Source organism: Ranitomeya variabilis, chromosome 1, assembly GCF_051348905.1.
Source record: "Ranitomeya variabilis isolate aRanVar5 chromosome 1, aRanVar5.hap1, whole genome shotgun sequence".
NCBI lineage: Eukaryota > Metazoa > Chordata > Amphibia > Anura > Dendrobatidae > Ranitomeya > Ranitomeya variabilis.
In genome coordinates this window covers 325,369,907-325,393,328 of record NC_135232.1, presented here as the reverse complement: position 1 = coordinate 325,393,328, position 23,422 = coordinate 325,369,907, and the positions used below count along the sequence as shown (strand labels likewise).

The window sequence follows — 23,422 nt, the reverse complement described above, 5'->3', positions numbered from 1 at the left end:
ATGCCATATACCTACTGATATGGAAGTAATCTGCAGGTAAACAGCATATAAAACGTGTCTAGCAGGTTTACTGGAGCAGATGCTATAAGAAGAAAGTTAAGCTATATTCTCCCTGCAGCTGCTTGCTTCTAGTCATTGGAGGCACTGCTCAGTACAGTAACCATACTCCAGTACACCGAGAGCCTGCTCTCCAGAATATGTACAGAACAGGTTACTAAATGTGCAAGGGAGTTATTATAGCATAGTCACTAGTCAGCGGTTACCATAGCCATTCCCCACACTGCCCTGATGACTGGGCACATGAGGTTGCAGGGAGAATAGAACTTAAATTTTCTCCTTGCAGCCGCTACTCCAGTAAGCCTGATAGACATGGTTTAAATGCAGACTACCACTATATCTGCAGGCCAGTAATGCATCTTTCACCAAGAGGTTCCCTTTAATACACAGACCTTTAACCACTCCAAATCAATGAATGTGCAAGTGATCATAAAAGCCCTTGTACAGAATGAATGACTGGAAACATTACAGGAGAAAATTATGCAGTCCCAAATTAAAACAAAGTGACTTTCTAACTCCAAAGTAGGTGCTGAAACAATTCGGAACCTCTTTGTACTCAGGAGTTACAGAAAAGTCTAACTTCTCGACCTGCAAATGACACGCACTAGGCCTCTTGTGAAATCGGCATTAAAAAGGCTACGTATCAGGATAAAAATGTGACATCTTCAAAATATCTGGAAGTACATTTAATACAGATGGCTCCACAAAATGGTGACCTGTTAGGTCTAACGAGACTGCATCCATAAAGGCTTCCGAACATCTTAGTGGCTGAGAAATGATAGAAAACACTACAGATTGGTGGTGTACATGATTCTTGCTCCAAGGAAGCATGTCAATCGTTTTCAGACTCCATGACAGCAGTGCAACATCTCCTGTGTGTGCCACCCTCCTACCTCTGGTTACAAGTTCATCGCAGAAAAGAGAATTAGACAAAGAACACAGATACCCACTCCATGTCCTCTGGCATAGGTGTCGGCAAAATTTACTCTGTACCATCTTGTCCTTGCTTTGCTCAGGTCATACACAGAACAGTCAATAAAAACTCGTTTTATTTTTCCTTTTCCTATACATATTGGCGTTGAGAGTTTACAACCTCTTTCCTTCCACGTGATAATCCTACAAAGGGTAACTAGTGTTATTTCACTGAAGCAAGTGTCCCTTGATTTCGAGCTGCAATCCAATTCGTAAACGTGTCCCTGTAAGGCAGGAAAAAAAAATGATATCCATCTATATATATGTCAATGGTGTGTAAAGCCAGAATACTAAAATCAATATAGCCCAGGGGCTTCACCTACATTTTTGGAACTTCAGTATAACACTGAAGTATCTGATGATATGTCCACAGGACTCACCTACAATGCTTCACCACACACTCATTGCTGCAGTACTCGTTATCCCAATCCTTACTCTCTACAGGGGTGTTCTCACACCCAGAGCGCAGGCATCGTGGCTGGGGCGATGGGCTGTGTGGAGGAGAACCACTCACTAGCTGAACATCCATTTGTGAAGGGGGAGATTCCTAGAGAAATCAAACATTAATATATATTTTTACTCGAAAAGGATTAACGGTGATAATTTTTTTTTTGTTTGTTTGGTTTTTTTTATTGGGCACGGACAGGAAATAAGTGGGGGAAAAAAAAAAAGAAGTTACTATAATAAATCTCTCCCATGGTCATGCTATTAGTAAATATAAACTGATTAGCTGCAACAGTCACATGAATGATTGACATGAGACCATCGTTGTAGGACCAAAGGAATGAGACAAACAACGGACTGAACAGGTAAGTTTTAGTTTGTTTTCCTTCCTTCTCCCTTTATTTTTATACCATTCTCTGCCCTCACTGTAGCTTTAAAGTCAACCAGTTACTTTGAAAAGTCACCGACAACCCCTTTAAATTGAGGATTTCAGCCCAAGCTTACAGTATAAACCAAGCATAAAGCCTTGTAAAAGGACACCTTTAGACTGTGCCAACATTCAGGATTGTGCGCAGAATTTTCCTGATCAAAACCGGACTCCTTTCGCAGGAAATCCGCACGCGTTTTTTTCCACAGCATCCCAATACGCTAATTTTCCGCAAAATTAATCAACATGCTGCGGGTTTTTTTGCGGAAAAAAAAACTAGCATGGGCACAAAAATTGCAGAATGCATTAAAATAATGGGATGCTTAATGTAAGAAAACTGCCGCAAAAACGCTAAAAATCCAGAATGTGGGCACATAACCTTAGTGTTCTAATCCTTCTGCAGAAACAGAAATGTCATCAAGCACGATAGTTAGGGTGCTCGGTACACCCTTGGTGTAGCCAAGAAGCCGAGAGCACTGTTCTACCCACAGGAATTCTAGAGTCATCATTTTGACGAATCTGGGTCGTAATTTTAAAATACACCATTTATTGGGGAACATAAAAAAAAACAAAAACCCTTTTTATTGTAAAAAGCTGAAAACAGTAATTCTGGTGTATCAATTTTTCTCTTTTTGCCGTTTAAATACTTCTGATAGATTAGACTTTTTCAATATGATACCAAATATGCTTTTTTCCCTACATTTTTAAAATGGGAAAAGGGGTGGATTAAAACTTATTTTTACTTTATTTTTTTTAGTGAGACTTGAACTTACAATAATTCAATAATAAAAACATCCCACAATGGATACTAATACATTCGATCTCCCACACATGCTCATGGTCATGTGTGTATATCAAAATATTTGAGGAGATCACATATCACGTTTAAGGACACTCCACCTACATATTACATAACCTCAAAAAGAAAAGGAGTACAAGTCCTCTATTGAAAATATATAAATTACATTTTATTAGTCATAACAACATCCGATGTACAATAAAATCACATTTAGAGTCAAATACATAAACTGAACAGCGAGGAGAGCTAGGAAAAAACACTGGAAATAGTCACTACGATAGTATCCCCAAAATGCCTCTGCATATTTCAAATTATAAAGTGCTAATAGTGCATTGTCACGGCAGAGGGAGATACCCCATACTGGGTCACTTCCTGGTAAAGTTACATTACACGGATCCACTTATAGAGCCTGGTCTAGGTCTGTACCATGCTCAGCCTGGTTGAATCCCTCTTACCCATTCTAGCAGAGACGCAGGGAACACCACCGGAGCCCCAACGCGCGTTTCGCGTCGGCTCCGTGTAATGTAACTTTACCACGAAGTGACCCAGTATGGGGTATCTCCCTCTGCCATGACAATGCACTATTAGCACTTTATAATTTGAAATATGCAGAGGCATTTTGGGGATACTATCGTAGTGACTATTTCCAGTGTTTTTTCCTAGCTCTCCTCGCTGTTCAGTTTATGTATTTGACTCTAAATGTGATTTTATTGTACATCGGATGTTGTTATGACTAATAAAATGTAATTTATATATTTTCAATAGAGGACTTGTACTCCTTTTCTTTTTGAGGTTATGTAATCATTCAATACTACAGCATTACTTTAGCATTGTAGTTTTATAAGCCCAGCGAGCAACAGAGCTTTAACGGGAGGACCAACATGGCAGGTATGGGGACATCCACAGCAGGCCTCCTGCTGCCATGGACACTCATCAGCTCCCTGCAACAAAGTCGCAAGGAGCCGATGCACGTGCATACTGGCATTTGCACCAAGTAACCCCTTCATGACCTTTTTTTCGGTTTTGCGTTTTCGTTTTTTGCTCCCTTCCTTCCCAGAGCCATAACTTTCTTATTTTTCCATCAATATGGCCATGTGGGGGCTTATTTTTTGCGGGACAAGTTGTACTTTTGAACGACTCCATCGGTTTAACCATGTCATGTACTGGAAAACAGGAAAAAAATTCTAAGTGCGGTGAAATTGCAAAATAAAGTGCAATCCCACACTTGTTTTTTGCCTGGCTTTTTTGCTAGGCTGACCTGACATTATGATTCTCCCAGTCATTACGAGTTCATAGACACCAAATATGTCTAGGTTCTTTTTTATCGAAGTGGTGAAAGCAAACACTGCTTAGAAAGAAATAAAATTCGATACCCGTAGCGTTTCTATTTTTGTTGATCTCGGGTTGGGTGCGGGCTTCTTTCTTGAGCGCTGAGCTGCCATTTTTAATGATACCATTTTGGTGGAGATACGTTATTTTGATCGCCTGCTAATGTATTTTAATTCAATGTCGCGGCGACCAAAAAAAATGTAATTCTGGCGATTTTACTTTTATTGCTACGCCGCTTAGCAATCAGGTTAACTTTTTTTTATTGATTGGGCAATTCTGAACGTGGTGATATGTTAGATTTTTTTTTATAGTTTTATTTTGAAAGGGGCAAAAGGGAGGGTGATTTGAACTTATTGTTTTAAACATTTTTTTTTTTTTTTTTTACTTTTGCAATGCTTCAATGGTCTCCATAGAAGGCTAGAAGCTGGCACAACTCGATTGGTTCTGCTATATAGAGGCGATGGTCAAATCATCTGTATGTAGCAGAATTACTGAGTTGCTATGAGGAGGAGCTCCTATCTCAAGGAGACCTCTGGTTGTCATGCCGACGAACCGATAACCCCCGATCACTAGTGATGAGCAAATATACTCGTTACTCGAGATTTCCCAAGCAGGCTCGGGTGACCTCAGTATTTTTTAGTGCTCGGAGATTTAGTTTTTCTTGCCGCAGCTGAATGATTTACAGCTATTAGCCAGCATAAGTACATGTGGGGGTTGCCTGGGTGTCATGATTCCCAATGGCAGGGACATGGGCAAAAACGGACTAGCTCTAGGAAGATGGTATCTCAGGTAACCGCGATGCTGAACCTAACACGCAAATAAAAGTAGCCAGGGGGTGTGCCTACGTTGTATCCCTAGACACCTCGCGCCAGCCGGAGAGCTAACTACCCCTATAAGAGGAATACACAGACCTGGCTTGCCTCCAGGGAAACCCCAAAAGTTATAGTAGCCCCCCACATATAATAACGGTTAGGTAAGAGGAAAACACAAACGCAGTATGAATATAGATTCAGCAAAGTGAGGCCCTCTGACTAGATAGATGAAAATACAAAAGAGGACTTCGCGGTTACCTCAAAACCCTAAGCAGCCATCCTGAAACTACCTTAACTCCGTTATCAACTCATGACACCGGAGTTGTAATTTCAGATCACTAGAGCTTCCAGCAGCACGAGAAATATAAATGCATGCTGGACAAAACAAACACAAAAAGCCAAAGATTTCAACTTAGCTGAATTGCAGACTTGGAGCAGGTAGCAAGCAACAGAGATGCTCTGGTAACATTGATTGCCGGCACTAGAGTGACTGAGAAGCCAGACTAAATAGGAAACTCCCAATTTCCTGATGAAAACAGGTGCACTGGAAACACAAGACCAAAGTCAACCAGTACCACCAGTAGCCACCAGAGGGAGCCAAAAACAGAATTCACAACACCTGGGGCAATAAAAACGAAATCTCCAATCACTAAAAAAAATACTTGGAGGACCCCCCCGAGCGTGCTCGAGAAATCTCGAGTAACGAGTATATTCTCTCATCACTACCGATCACCTGACGGGTCACCGATGTGCATATTTCTGGCCCGATGTACAATACGTCCGATGTCAGTAAGGGGTTAAATTCTGCCAGCAACTACTACATAGGAAGTGGGCTCAGCTCCTGAGCCTGCTCCATGCAGCTTTAGCAACCTGTGACAAAATTGTATGTCATAGGTCGTCAAGGAAATTAAGATTCAGTTTCTGCAGAATGGATGCAGCGGTTAGAAGCAAAATGTAAGTTTTTATAGGTGAAATCTCCTACAATGTTTAGATTATATTTTGGACAGACTGCCTCCCTTTACATGCCCCCACTTTTCACAGAAAGGAGGCAGCACTCCATCCATCTCTACTGACTTCCCCGTAAACATGAAATAATTGAAACTCACTTCTTGAACCACTTCTGTTAACACTTCCAAGTGCTCAGGTGAGACCGAGACCTCAGGGGAGGTGGGTACACTGATAATTGGGATGGCTTTTGCTTGGACTTGAACAGTCTGTGGTTGAGGTTGTAGAGGAGGTGGTATAATCTTGATCTGCAATGGAGGTGGCTGATGTACACTCAGCCGCACTTTCTGCATAGGCTGCAGAGGTGGCGGTGGCTGAAGAATAGTAATGGATGGTTGCTGAGCGGGGGCCATCTGCTGCAGACGAGGGGGCTGCTGCATCTGTTGCAATGGTGGAGGCTGTAAGCGAGGGGGTAACTGCATTGCTGCCTGAAGTACAGAACGGGTAATTCGAGCCTGGGGGCTGGGCTGTAACTGATGGAGAGGAAGGCCTCTGGAAGTCACCATGGTGGCTGGGATTACTGTCACCATGCCTTGAGACATGGCAATAGACGTGGGAATCTGTCCTGCTTGCAGCATTTGCTTTGAAATGATTATTTTAGCAATGCTGGGCTGAGGGGGCGTTGCTTGAGGTGGCGGTGTAGGAGCAGGTGGTGGAGTTGGTGCCTGGGTAACAGTAGGTGTAGGTGGTGAAGAAACACACTGTGGAACACTTGACATTGTCACAATAGAGGGAGATGGAACTGGTGCTTCTGTAATCACAGCCGGGGCAGCCGGGGGGTCTAAATCCAGTGAATCAACGACAACCTGTGTAAATGAAATAGAACAGCATTAAAGACACAGTAATAAATCACTGCGCATATACTGACAAGCCGATTTTGTAGCAATACAGTAGCACTTTTCCCATGTTGTGGTTTAATTCCCATACTCAACTGTCCGAAGAATTGATATATCAATAAATAATGAATTGTCATCAAGACTAGACCAAAATACAAAAAAAAAAAAAAAAAAAAAAATATGGGTGTCATGGATTGTAGAATACATTTCAGGGGAATTTGTCGCCACATACTTTATTAAGGAATAACCTAGGCTCGTGTTTGTATTAATGTCCCAATTATATGCCGCTCAACATCCTGGCTCTTTCCTTCCTGATGTGGCTTCTCTAAAACAATCTCGGACACTGGCCTGCAGCCTACATTTCCCATTACACTTCTCACTTTGCAGAATCTCATCCCACTACAGTTTCTTACGCAATGATAGAAAGTGACAGAACTCATGCCCTTTGGCATTAAAACTAACTGGCACTTCAGAGTGTTTAGTTTATCCTGTGTGACTCAGCATCAGCTCATTTCCTTGCTTCCTAATATTAACAGGGAGAAACATTATCACAAGCAGGAGTCAGGGGAATACTATCAAGCCTTCAATTATGACAATTATACACCTGCCTTGACACATTCTACAAGCCATGGTGATACAATCCTATCGAACACAGGATTTTGTCCACGAGAGTTCGACCAATCTACACAACATCTCAGGTGCCCATATTGAAGGGGTTAAAATATATAAATGCACCCGAACAGGAACAAAACCTATTACATAGCTAGGATATTATTAGTGACATACCATTATATGTGCAAAAATGCTGCAGTGTTTCATTAAGGTGGTCCAGTTCAAAGTTCAGCAATTCAAGAGTCCATTGTGGAGGAAGCAGCATTGCCGAGTCACAAGGCTCAGCCACTATACCTACAACCTTGATCTAAAGCATTTGGTGGTGTAAGGAGACCATTCCTTCATCTACTTGATGCCATACTACCAATTTACAGCCTGAGGGGCCATACAAAGTGAGAAAATACTCAATAACCAGTGTAAAAATACATTTCAGAACGACTACCTGTGACATCTGGTTTTCCTTGTATAATGCCAAAGCCTTCAGATATTCCTTTTTTGCAGCTTCTGTTTTCCTTTTGTAAACCTGAGAAGAAATGGATATTTAGAAAAAGATTTAACTGATCAAATTCTAAAGCGAGCAATGAAATAGATTGACATGGACTCAATACAACAATCTGTTCACAATGTATCCACAAGGACCACAGTCAGTTACCTGCTTCTGCTCTTCTCCAAGACTGTCCCACATGGAAGCCACAATTTTAGATACCTCTCCAAATGTGGCATTGGGGTTTTGTCCTTTGATGGCCGCTTGGGTGTCCCGGAAGAACAGGGCATATGCAGAGAGTGGTTTTTGAGGCTCATTAGGATTTTTCTTCTTCCTTTTTTTTGAAGCTTTCTGTTTCTTTGCTTGTTCAACGACAATACTCTTAGGGGCAGTTATCTGTAGATGAATCAGACGCCATGTGAAAAACTGAAAATCTGCACTTGGCTTGAATAAAAATATGTTATAGTTGCATGAAACTACAAAATAGGTTTCCTAACTTGGTAAGTGAATTACAGAAGGAATACTACATAAATACTGACATTAACTGTTGTGTTAATGTGCACTTTGGAAAAGCTGAGATCATCACGATGTCCAGGCTGCTCTCACGGAAAGGATTGGATCCGGAGAGTATGGGAAAAGATTTTTGTAACACCGATGCGTTTCAGTGTCAGAAAAGCACCTTTCTCAAGATAAAAAGCCAAAACGTTTTGGTGTGAAAACAAAAACCTTGCTTATACTGTGCGGATCTAACCCTTTCTGTGGTGCACGGTGATAATCTCAGCTTTCCAAACTGCTACCTGTAGGATACTCTCCTCCAGCCATGGGGATGTAGCTACAGCATTTCTGGCTTCTACAGTGTTGTGTCTTCACAGAATCCTTACAGGTAAGCACTATTCTTACCCTCACCCCCATTTTGTTTCTTAAGGTACTGCCCTATCGGTGCAAATTTGTCCAATCCAGAGCTTCCCAACAATGTGCAATTCTGTCACATAATAAACTCACCCTTCGAAAGTCTTCCATGTCCTCATCATGCAGAGAATTTGTTGGAGAAGGGGCAGGAGAAAGGTGATCCTCAGGTGACTGAACTGGAGGTAAAATAGTGCCACCGCCAAGACTCAAGCCCAGCTGGGAGCTCAGCTCTGACTGGTCAATAGTAGTCAGCTGACTATGAGCCAGAAGCCCAGATGATATGTCCGTCATTGAAACATCTATCGTGACTGGGGGATTGGCACTGTAAGCAGTGACAATAGGGTGATCCAAATCCTGAATCATCAACAAAGATCATTACAACAGTATGCAGACAACATGGCAAAACATAACATTTTCATATTCTTATGTTTTTTTTTTGTTTGTTTTTTTACACTTTTATAAAAGAAAAAATAATCCTTTACCATGGTTAATCCAGATCCAAGCAGTCCTTCTGTTTGCTCCATAACCTCGTGACTCATCTCCACTGGCATATCTAGAGTCTGCACTCCATACTGTGCTGCAAAACCTGCATCTTGGACTCCTGTAGGATCCCCAAGGTCATCAAAGTGTCCCACCACATCAGACACTGCCAGAGAAGGGTCAGAATCTAGAGAGATCGGGGGAATCTCAAACTCTTCATCCCCAAGGCTGGGTGTATGAAAGGTCTGTAGAAAAGAATTGGACACATTTCCATCAATACAGGAATTAAAGCAGGATAGTTACTGATATTTAAAAGGGGTGGTCTGAAACATTAATTTTCATCCTAAATGCCTCTTATTTAATGCCATGATCTAATCTATTTCTAATATACATTAAATAGCTTTCTTTTTATTGGCTACTTTCTTTTTTAATGATGCTTCATTTGTTTGAGAATTGTAGTGAATGCCGGGATATTCAAACAAATCATCAACAAGGGGCATAGGCTGCAGTCACTGCTGCACTCTTCATTTCAGGGAGGTGGCAGAGTCATCAGAGACCTTTGTTTCAGGGGCTGGGATAGTCCCTGCCCTACTGAACATGTATCAGTTGTCAATTCAAACAGATACTCAGTAGATTCTGGTCACTGTAATATGCACAGTGACAGTGCGCTCTCTGTGGCTCTGATCAGAAGTAGCAAGCCAGTAGGAGAGCGCCCTGTCAGTGCACACCGTAAGAATACCCAGCATGCAGAGACCAGCACCGCTCCCCTCCCCCAGCACTGACCCCCACATGCCAGGTAATCTTCCCATAAAAACACACCTACTGAGTTCTCCTGCTGGCTTGTTACTCGTTAAATTCGCAGCATATTCCCTGGCTCTCAAAGCCACAGCTCTTGTTAAATTTATGCTGCAGAGATTTCCTAAAATCACATGCACAAGTGAATGCACAGGAAATCTGCTGCAGTTTAATTTTTTATTTCCATAGGTGTAGACCATTTTAACAGTGTAAAGATTCATAAATTGCAGATTAGAGAAAAGTTCTGGAACGGTTTAACTGTCCCATTCACGTAAAACAGCTGCATTCAGACGTACGACAGAAATTTCTATAACAAAATCCACCATGTGTGAACATCCCCAAATAGGGAGTAATAAAGAGAAGCCATAACATTCTGCTTTCTCCACTCACCTCTGTCCCGGTCAGGAAGGGGTGCCCGGATCCTGTGATGGTCAGGTAACTGTCATTCCCCCCAGGAAACTGCAGAATGGAAATTCATGTGGTAGGGAAGCAAGAAGGAGAGAACAGACTGATTGGGACGACTGCAGGATCAGACCGCTATGGAAAAAGTATTTCAACCCCAATTGCAAATGTTTTTATGCAAATGAGGTAGAAGGTTGGCACTTAATTTATAGCTTTCCTGCCCACCGCCTGGTAGTAACCAGCAGGTCACTCAGCTGCCTAGCGCCAAGATCTAGCGCAGGTAATGATGGTGCCTGGGTCAGATCTAAGGTGGGGGGAGACATGAGTGACCTGCAGGTTACTAACAGAAGGCAGGCGGAGACCACACAATAATAGGCCAGAAAACTAAGTGGAGTGCCAACCAAGATTTCTAAACACAAAAGGTAGGGTTATCAAACATTACAGCAACTTTACATAGTTGACATTAGTTTGGGGGTGTCACAATCTGCAGTCAGGTTCTCTTCAAATCATGTTCACCCAATCTAATGTTTAGCTCATTCTGGGTACGTGCTCCTTGTTAATTGATAAATATCACCAGACAACCGCTGACTGTAATTTAGTTTTCTAGGGGAATTTCAGCAGACGTACACATTAGATGTCCATTATGAATGGCATATCTTTCTCATGAAGAACACAGGGTTTGTTAGTGATATGGAGGCACATAGATCTGCAAAGGGTTGGTTTTCTACACTCTGCACAGAAACTAAATGGAGGACTGCTGGCCACAGTTCTTCGGCATGTAAGCCTTGTCTGCAGCTTACCTCCCACTGCAACAAAGGCTCAGACAAGCTAAAAGCCAATGTAACTTGCTACACCTTAGATAGTGGGTCCCAACAAAGTCATCAACTTGTAGCTAAAGTGTATGGGCACCTTAACTAGAGACCATACTATTCACTTGTGAGAACAGTTTCATAATTGGTCCTGTTGCTACTGGTCGGCTGACAGGGCCAATAAGTAACCCCTTCATCAATTATATCTAAAGATAGAGAGATATACATTTATAGTAACACCAAGAAGAAAGTCATGGCATTCTGGAGATCATAGGATCAATAAGCATGTCAATGAGATGCAAAGGATGTAAAAAAAAAAAAAAAAATCAAACCATGTCAATTTATTCAGTATGAAGTATGAGCATCATGTGCAGAAATACATGCACTTCCACACCTTATCATGGTATCATTGAGGTTCATAATGGTTGTCTGAGGAGTGTTCTGTTGCGCTGAATACACTTGGGTACACAAATCAAGATCCTCTGATAGAAGCTCCTTTTGTAATTGCAGACATCCCAGATGTGCTCGATGGGAAACAAGTCTGGAGACCTTGCAGGCCATGGTTGAATGTTTAGGCTATGCACGCCACTTACAGTAGCACGAGCAACTTGCAGCCTCGTGTTATGGTCTTCAAAAATGGCATGGCGCTCATACTAAATAAACCAAGAGTTTTTGTTTACATCTACTATATAATTGTCTAAGGGTCACTTCCGTCTGTCTGTCTGTCACGGAAATTCATTGGCCGCGGCCTCTGTCTGTCATGGAATCCAAGTCGCTGATTGGTCTCGCCAGCTGCCTGTCATGGCTGCCGCGACCAATCAGCGACGGCCACAGTCTGATTAGTCCCTCCCTACTCCCCTGCAGTCAGTGCCCGGCGCCCGCTCCATACTCCCCGCAGTCAGTGCCCAGCGCCCGCTCCATACTCCCCGCAGTCAGTGCCCGCTCCATACTCCCGTCCAGTCACCGCTCACACAGGGTTAATGACAGCGGTAACGGACCGCGTTATGTCGCGGGTAACTCACTCAGTTAACGCTGCTATTAACCCTGTGTGACCAAGTTTTTACTATTCATGCTGCCTATGCAGCATCAATAGTAAAAAGATCTAATGTTAAAAATAATTTAAAAAAAAACCAAAAACCTGCTATTCTCACCTTCCGTAGTCCGACGATGCGCTCGCGCCTGCCGCCAGCTTCCGGTTCCAGAGATGCATTGCGAAATTACCCAGAAGACTTAGCGGTCTCGTGAGACCGCTAAGTGATCTGGGTAATTTTGCAATGCATCCTGGGAACGCAAGATGGAGGCAGCCACGCGCGCATCGCCAGAGATTCGCTGGATCTTCGGTGGATCCAGGCGGGTGAGTATTTAACTATTTTTTATTTTATTTATTTTTTTTTTTTTTAAACAGGGATATGGTGCCCACACTGCTAAATACTACGTGGGCTGTGTTAGATACCGCGTGGCTGCTATATACTACCTGGCCAGTGTTACATACTACGTGGGCTGTGTTCTATACTGCGTGGCTGCTATATACTGCGTGGGCTGTGTTATATACTACGTGGGCTGTGTTATATACTACGTGGGCTATATTAACGCATCGGGTATTCTACATTCTGTATGCATGTATATAGCAGCCACATGGTATATACCACAGGCCACGTAGTACTCCTATATACTACGTGGCCTGTGCTATATACACTATGTGGCTGCTATATACATACATATTCTAGAATACCCGATGCGTTAGAATCGGGCCACCATCTAGTCTACTGTATAATTGTCTAAGGGTCACTTCCGTCTGTCTGTCACGGAAATCCCAAGTCGCTGATTGGTCGTGGCTGTTTTGCCGCGACTAATCAGTGACGGGCACAGTCCGCTCCTTACTCCCTGCAGTCAGTGCCCGCTCCATAATCCCCTCCAGTCAGCGCTCACACAGGGTTAATGGCAGCGCTAACGGACCACGTTATGCCGCGGTGTAACGCACTCCGTTAACGCGGCTATTAACCCTGTGTGACAAACTTTTTACTATTGATGCTGCCTATGCAGCATCAATAGTAAAAAGATCTAATGTTAAAAATAATAATAAAAAAAAATAATTAAAAATCGTTATATACTCACCGTCCGTCAGCCCCTAGGATCCAGAACAGACCTTCCCCGCTCCTCGCGACGCTCCGGCGACCGCTCCATGCATTGCGATCTCGCGAGATGATGATGTAGCGGTCTCGCAAGACCACTACGTCATCATCTCGCGAGACCGCAATGCACTCTTGGGACCGGAGCGCACGAGGAGCGTCGGTAACCGCTTCGCCTGGATCCGGGGGCCAACGGAAGGTGAGTATATAGCCCACAGTGCTATACGCTACGTGGGCTGTGCTATACGCTACGTGGCTGGCCGCGAATTGGCGCGGGATTTGAACCACGCTTTGCTAATTGGTCGCGGCCAGCCGAATCCTGTGTATTCAATGTATTATTCTAAAATCTTCTTAAATAAACTACATACATATTCTAGAATACCCGATGCGTTAGAATCGGGCTATCATCTAGTTTCTTAATAATTTGCTTAATCATTGAAGGGAACTTGTCACTTGAATCGTGCTGTGCAAACCACAGGCAGTATGAATCTGATCCTGGTAGCAAAAATTGCAGCCTGGTATGTTTTTCTCTGAAATGCTCCGCTGTTTTCCGAGAACAGCTTGAAGATCCAGACAGGCACCATAGAAGAGACGGGAACTGCTCTCGTTGACTGACAGGTCTTTCCCATGTGTCCATCACTGAGGCTTCTTTCACACCTCCGTGTCTCTGGTACGTGTGGTGACAGTTTTCACATGTACCGGAGACACACACACGTAGAAATTCACACACAGAGAGCACTCATTGATGTCATCCGTGTGACACTCAACGGCACCGGGGAAGAAGCGCTACAGTAAGCGCTGTTCCCCCGCGGCGGGTGCTGAAGACGCTCTCATCATTCTCCCCTGCTCTCTCTGCGATCAGCGCGAGCAGAGGAGAACGATGAGAGTTATATTAAAGTCTGAACTATGACAGCAGGTGGAGGCTTTTAGGACAATTACTCCCATCATCCGACACCTGCTGCCGCTAATAACAGTGACGACAGGAGCAGATAATTGGGATGATCTCCGCCTGCGATATAACGATATAAATGAATGAAAAACCCAGCGTGGGTTCCCGGTATTTTCTTGAACCAACCAGGCAAAACTCACAGCCGGGGGCTGCAGCTGTCAGCAAGATTGGTTATCAAGAATAGAGGGGTCCCCACGCGCTGTGTTTTTTAAATTACTTAAATAGTTTAAAAAAAATGGTATGGGATCCCCCCCCCCCCCATTTTTGACAACTAGCCTTGCTAAATCTCACAGCTGGGGGCTGCTAGTCTCAGGCTCGTAAGGGGCCATTGATATAGGCCCCCCCATCCTAAGAACAGCAGCCTGCAACTGTCCAGATAAGGCGCATCTAATGCCTCTACCCTTCTATTCTTGATAATTCTTGGGAGGAACCCACGTTGGGTTCTTCACTTATTTCGTTAGTTCGCAGGCGGCGGCTGTGGAATATCCTGATCACCCGCTCCTGCTGTCACTGTTATTAGCAGCAGCAGGTGTCGGATGATGGGGGCTTTTGGTACAATTGCTCCAACCTGCGGCCATTGTTAGAATATCTTCTCTGCCCGCGCCGATCGTTGGCAGAGCAGGGGAGAATGATGAGAGCCGGCTTCAGCACCCATCGCTGGGGAACAGCGCTTACTGTAGCGCTTCTTCCCCGGCGGCCGTCTGTGTGGTACTGATGTGGTACACGGGCGGCACACGTTTGCCACATGTGTGCGGCAAGTATTACACACACGGACATCTCCCATACAGATTTTTCCGGTACCAGAAATACTGTAAACGGACATGTGAAAGAGGCCTTAAAGCAGTGTGGTGAGAAGGCAGATGAGCCAGACTAGTCACAATTCTTGTTCCTGGATGGCACGTCAAACTAAGTTTTCTCTGAAACGCTCGAGCATTTCAGATAATGATTTACTCAATAATAATCCTGCAGCCAGGCTCAGATTCATGCTGGCCGTGGACTGTGCAGCACAGATCAAGGGACAGCAACCCTTTAAATCGATCCTGTGATTTCCATAGTTCCACAACGTTGCCTTTTCGGCCTTCACACAAATACTCATTAAAGTGGTTCCAAAAGAACACTTTACGGTCTATCCCTAGGACAGGTATTAAGGTTTGATCAGCGGGGGTCCTAAACCAGGCAACCATCAAAATGACTGAGCCCTTTTGTTTTGTTCATTTGTGTCGCCACGCAAATAAAGGATTCGGAGAGTGACATTTCCCCTTTCTTTTGCCGACTGTCAATGGTCAGACTTTCATCGATGAAACCGTGTAGGCCATCAATGTTTCACTCACAAAAAAAAAACAAAACAGCCTGTTCCTGACTAGTAGTTCTCATATACAAAGTTTAGAGTTACTGTGTTGCTTCTTTTATGTGAAGTGTATTTATTGATTGTTTCAACATTTAGCCTAGAAATAAATTGTCTTTTAAAGGGGCATTCCCATCAGCTTCCCTGCAGGGAAATTGCTAAACTGGTGCCTTTTCCCTCCATTCTTAGGGTCACTGGGGGTCCTAGAGGTCAAGTCTTAATCATATACCATCAACAGATTTAAGATCTGTAAGGCAATGCAACTAGTAAACCTTCTAAAACATGCTCTATAAAGGTGCCTTTCTGACAGAACCACAGTGAGTATTTGGTGTAGATTTTATAGCCACATGCTGCATTTTTTTTTGGTGTGAAATCAAAGCAGATTTTGGCTTTTGTTGCTTTTTTGCACCGAAATCTGCAGCATGTAAATTTCCATTTTAGTGCAGATTTTACTCAATAACTTCAATGGGGACCTTCAGGGTACGTGCACACATTCAGTATTTTCAGACAAAAAATCTGCTTCAAATACAGATGTTCTAACAGAAAAAGAAACACTGTAAAATACAGACATGCCCCCCCCCCCCATTTGTTAGCATGCATGAGAAATGCTGCAAAATTCTGTAATAGACATGCTTCAGATATTAAACGGCTTCAAATCCGCAAGACCAAAAAAAATAAGCAGCATGTATGTGCATGGGATTTCAGGAATCTCATCACTTTGCTGTTACTGTAAAAAGCTTTATTTACCCCCAACAAAAACGCAGCAAAAATGCAACGTGTGCACATAATCTGCAGATCGGCACCATTTGTGTGTATATTTTGGTGTGTTTCCAAACTAAAAATGTGAGTAAAGTTCTTGTGTTAGTGCAAAAAAATATGCATAGCTCATACAAACATGGCAGTGATCACTATCAAAAGCAGATTTGATTATTTACATTGTTAGGGTGGTCTTCAAGTCAGACCATCAAGTATATTGGATGGTTGTCAAATGTTGCGATTGCTCGAGCAAGTGATGGATAGAGAGAGTATCAGATCTTGCCCTTATATACTCTTTTTACACCGTATCTCTATCACTCCTCAAGGTTGAATCATACATTCATACTTCAGTCATACGCTAGACAAATAACAGAACACATAACAGATCGCAGCACAGAAAATTATCCAATCCAATATACACCTTCAAGTATCACTAGGATATTCTAGAGAAATGTTTAGAATTGAGAGTCCTCAGTGGTTGATACCTTTTAATGGCTAACTGAAAAGATGGTAACAAATTGCAAGCTTTCGAGACTACATACGTCTCTTCATCAGGCAAAGACTAAAACAAATTCTGAAGAATCACATATTTATGCACAACATAGTATAGAGAGAAAAAAAAAAAAAAGAGGGGAAAAAAACATGGATAAGCCAGGTGACATGGTGCTTCATGTCACCTGGCTTATCCATGGTTTTTTCCCCTCTTTCTGCTTCATGTCACCTGGCTTATCCATGGTTTTTTCCCCTCTTTTTTTTTTTTCTCTATACTATGTTGTGCATAAATATGTGATTCTTCAGAATTTGTTTTAGTCTTTGCCTGATGAAGAGACGTATGTAGTCTCGAAAGCTTGCAATTTGTTACCATCTTTTCAGTTAGCCATTAAAAGGTATCAACCACTGAGGACTCTCAATTCTAAACATTTCTCTATCTACTGGCTAACACGGTACCAAGATATATTTCTTTCCTGTAGGATATTCTACAGTTTGTTGCCGAACAATATGGGCTGGTCGTGTAGAAAGACTTGATTATAGCATACCCAGAGCTCGGTCTGCAGATTGTGAGACAAGCGGAGACACAGTTTGTAAGAAACTAAAGTTCTTACCTTCCCGGGATTTGGTCTGTGTGTCCTCTGATCCCCAGCCTGCGGTTGCCAGAGTTCAGATATTGGGAGTCTTCCGTTTTGACCAGCCCACACAGGGACGCCAAAATGTTAGAGTGGTCTTCAAGTAAGACCATAAAATATATTGGATGGTTGTCAAATGTTGTGATTGCTCGAGCAAGTGATGGATAGAGACAGAGTATCAAATGCCATGAACATATTCAATCAGACCTTGCCCTTATATACTCTTTTGAGTGGGCATATACATCCTTGTTAGACATCCTGTTATGCGCATGTCAGCTGTTTATTACAAGTAAAATCAGTATTATCCATCAGGTGATTTTCCATTAAAAGTGAAATGTGAAAAGTGTTTAAGTATCGAAGGTCCAAATGTCCATGTAATTAGCCTTACCCCAATAAAGTTTACAACCAGTTATCTGTATAAGCTGGCTATTAATAGCACCACCACCCATATTATTAATCTTAGGTCAACACAACATTGGGTGCAGTCTGTAATGTGAGAAACTTGACTCAAAGGTCAGAATGACACAGGAAAGCCAACATGTCACGTTAGAACAAAATATATATATATATATATATATATATATATATATATATATATATATATATATATATATATATGTATATGTAGGGGGCTGCGAAATCAAGCGCCTATTGACTTATCAGATCAACTGCTATGTATTAGCATAGTGGATTGTTCAAGATAATTATTACACCCATGCCCCCAGTTCTCACCTTGCTTTGCCCATACATGCCAAACATACGCTGGGTGGGCACCAGAGCTGAGGAGTCCAGCAGAGAGGATGGATCGTCCTCCCCTGATAACAGTAAATGCTGGCCAGGAAATGCAGTACTCCCATCAGCATTATCACCATCCAAACGCATAAAGAAATGGGAGTCCATTAATTGACTAGTAGTCCCACAGTCTGCAGAAACATACGGGGTTAACTCCAGGTACTAATATTGTACGATACAAACACAAAGCATTTCCTTAACTAGAACAAGCCGGACGGCTCTCGCCTCATTACAACTATGGCTACCGCCAATCACAACCCCAAGTATCAGCATTTCTGGGGCTTTTACATGTTCTCACACAAGAAGATCCATGAGAATGTCAGCTACTGCCCCAGAACTTACATAGCCTCTTACCACAAGACAAGCCATGGGGCCAGTGAGGTTCCCAATCACATGGCAACTGCCACAACTGAACCCACTTGGCAGAATAATGAAGCTGAAGCCTTTTCATTCTCCGTCTTTGGTGCCAACCGTGAATTACAAGAGCAAACACTGGAGGCATCAGGGCACTGAGGCCATCTCCATACACCAAAGAATGATCTGGTGGTCTGGGTGCTGACACCCCAACCGTTACCCCCAGGAAAATTGAAAACACAAACATTTCCCATGCTTGTTCAACCTCTGTCCACCATAGTGCAGTCACTACTGCAGATAAGTGTGGGACCCCAACCAATCTTCAGTACGGGGACATGTGACCTCCTCCTCTCCCCTTCTCCCTTGCTGCAAGACCATTACCAGGTGGTGTCGAGCAGTGTCACGCAGCCACCCTGTCACTCCATTCAAGCCCCCGACACTGCTGATCGGCAGCCCTCATACATCATTGGTGTCTAAATGGAGGGCTAGGGCATATTCCTAATTCCATTGACCACCTCCTGTTTGTGGTCTTGCAGCCAGAATAGAACCAGGGAAGATGTGATCTGATGGATCTCTGACAATGATCACCTACACAATGGATAGATAACTTATGGGGCGTTCACACTGCACAATTACTGAAATCATGCGTTCCTAGGAATGCCCATCTCCCAATAATTGGGAGTGCAAAAAGACTTGTTCATCGGGCAGAACGATTTGAAAGCATTCGTAAAATCACTCGTCAGCACATCATCCAATGTAGACGGAACATGCTGCCGAGAACAATGGCAGTCTACTAACACTGAACGATCGATCAGCAGCTGCTCTGTGTGCATTAGAAGGTCGTCCTGCCCAAACAGGCCATTAAAGAAGCGCCAAAGAGACGTCCACTTAGCAATGTATGGCCAGTCTAAGAGTATGTTCACTCACACAGAAGATTCCATGACTTTCACAGATGAGAATGGTTACTGTCAGCCTTGTTCTCATGGGGAAGCCTCCAAATATTCCACAACTACCTTCCACGGACACATGATAAACCCGCACCTTCCACATGTATAGTGCTGAAACCATCAAAGGTCCAGGTCAAGTATGCACCGAAACTGTGCAACATCAGACGCAAGCTCACCCTTCTACTGCTGGTAAATATACTAGTGTCCGCTTCCCATGGCACCAGGCACACATGCCCCAGTCTGAGCGAGCTACACCCGGTGCACAGGCACCATGGGGATGGAGGAGGCCAGAATGAGGGAGGGAAGGGCTCGGAAACCCTCACCGGAGAATGAAGCCTAAGAAGATTCAGAGAAGAGGGAAGGTAGAAAAACCGAGGTCACAAGTGAGGCAACCACGGCAAAGAAGCCTCCATATTAGCGCAGGCCACTGACTACAAGCCTCCGCCACACAGGACAACACCTGCCCAGAAGCCTCCGTACTACTGCAGACACCATGGAGTCTCCCCCAAGGCGCCGTACCACACACACTGCGTGCACAGCCGTTATCACCACAGGTACAATCCGCCTGAGCCGTGTCCCAGAGCGCCTTCTCCTCACACCTGCCTCCACTACCATCTCATATAACAGGGTGCCTCACCTCCATCGTCAGGGCCGCGGGCTCCCCTTCTTTTTTATAACTACACTTCTCCGCCTCCACCAAGATGGCGGCACATCCGCTTCCGGGGAGGCACGGGACGTCATCCTGCGAGACTAGTGTCACCTAGTGTACGAGAACATGACAAGAGCAGTGCAGCGTCAGAGCGGAGGGGCGTGCCTAGAGTAGCGCTATGGCTCCGCCCCCACTCGGCTGACATATAGGATGACACTTCCGGGAACCATAGAGTTTGAACAGAGGCTAGGCCGTCCCCATCTGCAGCATAGACGAGACATCCAGCGGGTAGAGCGTCTCCCTTCTCCGGCTGCAGTCATGTCATACGCGTATCTGTTCAAATACATCATTATCGGGGACACAGGTGCGTGATGGCGGCGGCTGCTGGGGGTCAGTGCCGGAGGGGCCCTCGTCCTGGTGGTGACCGCAGTATGGATAGAGCTGGTTAGAGGGGCAGCTTTTCTAAATGTCCACTTTCTCCATTAAATCAGGTCTCTGGTGGGCAGCACAGGGGACATGCTTGGGGGTCTGTGGCCACATCGGGTGTCTCTAGGGATGGGATGTTCCCCGGCTGCTGCCCGATACACTGGTACCGGCACACTGTGGTGACTGTAGATGAGCTGCCGCCGATCATTGCTTATTGATTGGTTGCAGCAGTCATGTAACATAACAATGTGACTCCCTGGACATAGAGCCCCCCAATATAAGCCCGCTGTAACATAGGAGTAGGCTGCATCCCCTCCGCGAACGCCTATGTAGGGGGCGAGTGCACAACACTGCAGGCAGATTCCACCAGGAGCACACATTAATAATCCCCCCCCCCCAAAAAAAAAACCCTGTACAATGACTGAGCATGTGCTGTGCAGCCATCAGTGGAGAAGGGCGCCGCAGTTCCCTGCCGCTGATCGCTGTCAGTCTGAATGGTGCCCTGACTGCCAGACTGTGTGTGGGTGCTGTGCCCAGGTGTGTCCTCATCTGGCGGCATCACAGCCAGAGGAGCCAGCACCTAGTGTAATAATGGCACGTCTTATTCCAGGGCGGCCAGACCATGTGCCCACGCTCCGCTTCTTACCGGCCTGAGGAACCAAGACCTCCATTATTATTTCCTCCATTCTATGTAAACTCTGCAGCGGCATGTTCTAGACATGCGCACGATATCTGGCCTTCCCCTTAGCTCTAAGTAACCACTGTGGCCTGGAGCGTTTAACCATTCCCCGCATTACAGGGTTATTCTCTGCTTCTTAAATAGGTAAAATCCAGCTACTCTACAATTTCCCGCTTCTTAAAGACCCTCTTAAGTTTTCTGCTTGTTGCCCCAGTTCCCGGCCCCCTCTGCAGTGGCTGGGCTCCTGGGCAAGGAACATGGCGCTTCCAGGCTCGTTGCTCTGCAGCTTGTGACGCTGCCTGTTACGTGATCCTGCAGAGGCGAAGCTGCCTACATCATCGGAGAATCCACCGTCCGGAGCAGTGCGTGCATTAGCAGGGTTTGCCCGGCGCTGTGTGGCTGCAGACTTGGGAATCCTCAGATCACCATTAAGTGTTAAGACTAAAGTTAATTTTGAGACCCCCCAAGTTCTGCCGCCTTTTGATGACTCTAAGAAGCTATTCGCTCCTCCCTAATTGTGGCCCTTCTCCCTGCTGCCGCACACCACATACAGACCTCGTGGACTGGGTGCATTTCTCCTATCATTTCCCCCACTGATAGTGGATAATATGTTGGCGCTAGCAGCTAAGTGCTGTGACCCTTGCGCCAGTTTGTATCTTTCTGTACCCTACTTCTTTCCTCCTCGCAGGGCATGTTTGCATCTTGCTCTACCCGCTGTCACATCAGTCTGTTTTATCATATTGCCCAACATTCATTGTATAAAAAGCGAGGCTTAGCTAAATCTTACCTGCAGCGCACTGATCCCCTGAGCAATGGCGGAGTCTCCAGCTAGGGCTCCTTATCTTAGCAGCACTGAGCTCTGATCGGTATTGGCCTCGGCTATCTGTTCTCCGGCAGAAATCCTACACAAGTGGTGCATAGTTCAGCTGATTTGTTAATCATTATTATATCACGTGTTTCTTTTATGGAGACAAATTGTTAGGAAGTAGTCATTAAAGGGTTAACCACTATCAGACAACCCTAGATTAATCAATTCAGGGCCCAAATTACCGGTAATAAAGAGTGTATGCGCCTCTCCTATGGCAGCGCCACTTCAGTAATGTCCTCACTGCTCCTCCTTGTGGTGACATTATATTGTCATGTGCCGTGCCTCTGACATAGTAAAGGCTGCAGCTGACAAGCAGTCGCTTATTGGCTGCAGGTTCCAAGTGACACAGCAATGTAACAAAACCATTGGAAGAGCAAAGCTGACATTGATGGAGCGGCGCCCCTACAGGAGGTGGCTATTCACTGTTTTTTGTTTTAATTTGGAACCTGAATTGCTTAGTCTGGACAACCCCTTTAAGGATTAATTTACCTTTTGTCAGAACTGGATATATCTACGTAAGAAGGATGAATTGTATGCACATCTAGATGAGCCTGTTTCCCCAGGTTAGCAGTAACTGATTACTAATACTAGAATATTGTATTTTTCTTACTGATATTTGTTTTGTTTTCTGATTGTTACTAAAATCCAATCTGTCACCAGATTTCACAATGCAGACTGCACAGATCGGTATAGATCTTGGACCTGATAATGATGGTGTATTTACTTTAATTTGAGATTCCATATCAGAATGGCTGTCTAATCCTTTCTGAATGTTTACATCCTGGCCTGTCTGGCAGCTGCTCAGTGTCCCCCCTCCCTGCAGCTGTCAGGCTGGGGGATGGGACTAAATACCCTTGGGCTCATCAGCTCTCAAATGGTCGTTTTAAGCCACATTCAGACATTCAGTATTTGAGGGGTTTTTTTTGCCTCAGTATTTGTAGCCAAAACCAGGAGTGGAGCAATCAGAGGAAAAGTATAATAGAAACACGGCACCACTTCTGTACTGCTTAATGTGTGAACATGGTCTTAAGGGAAGGATTAGACAGCCATTCTGATATAGCTTTTCATAGTAAGTACATCAATCTCACCTGGTATGTTATTTAATATTCTATACAGATTGTGTTGTGAAATGTGGTATTGAATCTGCATTTAAAGGGTTATGCAGATTACAGGAAATAAAGAATGAGACATTGTCATTGTAAATAAATGTGAAAATAAGTTGAATTAGTGTT

At 44.2% G+C, this 23,422-nt stretch overlaps 2 protein-coding genes across 15 annotated transcripts in view; one reads left to right on the top strand and one right to left on the bottom strand.

The window, feature by feature from the left end:
- Window positions 1–606: 606 nt before the first annotated feature.
- Window positions 607–23,422, bottom strand: part of TOX4 (TOX high mobility group box family member 4) — a 24,785-nt gene continuing 1,969 nt past the window's right edge. The window contains exons 1-10 of one of the 13 annotated variants that reach the window (XM_077298370.1): window positions 20,206–20,304; window positions 18,208–18,398; window positions 10,352–10,420; window positions 9,169–9,411; window positions 8,780–9,040; window positions 7,946–8,173; window positions 7,736–7,816; window positions 5,947–6,651; window positions 1,410–1,576; window positions 607–1,253 (exon numbers count right to left, since the gene is read on the bottom strand). In XM_077298370.1, the coding sequence (XP_077154485.1) occupies window positions 1,193–1,253; window positions 1,410–1,576; window positions 5,947–6,651; window positions 7,736–7,816; window positions 7,946–8,173; window positions 8,780–9,040; window positions 9,169–9,411; window positions 10,352–10,420; window positions 18,208–18,375 (1,983 nt within the window). In that variant the 5' untranslated portion in view covers window positions 18,376–18,398; window positions 20,206–20,304 and the 3' untranslated portion in view covers window positions 607–1,192. Of the gene's footprint in view, window positions 1,254–1,409; window positions 1,577–3,727; window positions 4,747–5,459; window positions 6,652–7,735; window positions 7,817–7,945; window positions 8,174–8,779; window positions 9,041–9,168; window positions 9,412–10,351; window positions 10,421–18,207; window positions 18,399–19,744; window positions 20,355–22,109; window positions 22,225–23,422 lie in introns of those variants that run through there. The other 12 variants (XM_077298355.1, XM_077298345.1, XM_077298395.1 and 9 more) reach the window with 12 other exon arrangements.
- RAB2B (RAB2B, member RAS oncogene family) overlaps window positions 20,336–23,422 on the top strand; it is a 24,178-nt gene continuing 21,091 nt past the window's right edge. Inside the window, exon 1 of one of the 2 annotated variants that reach the window (XM_077298449.1) lies at window positions 20,336–20,581. In XM_077298449.1, the coding sequence (XP_077154564.1) occupies window positions 20,428–20,581 (154 nt within the window). In that variant the 5' untranslated portion in view covers window positions 20,336–20,427. The other variant, XM_077298458.1, reaches the window with a different exon arrangement.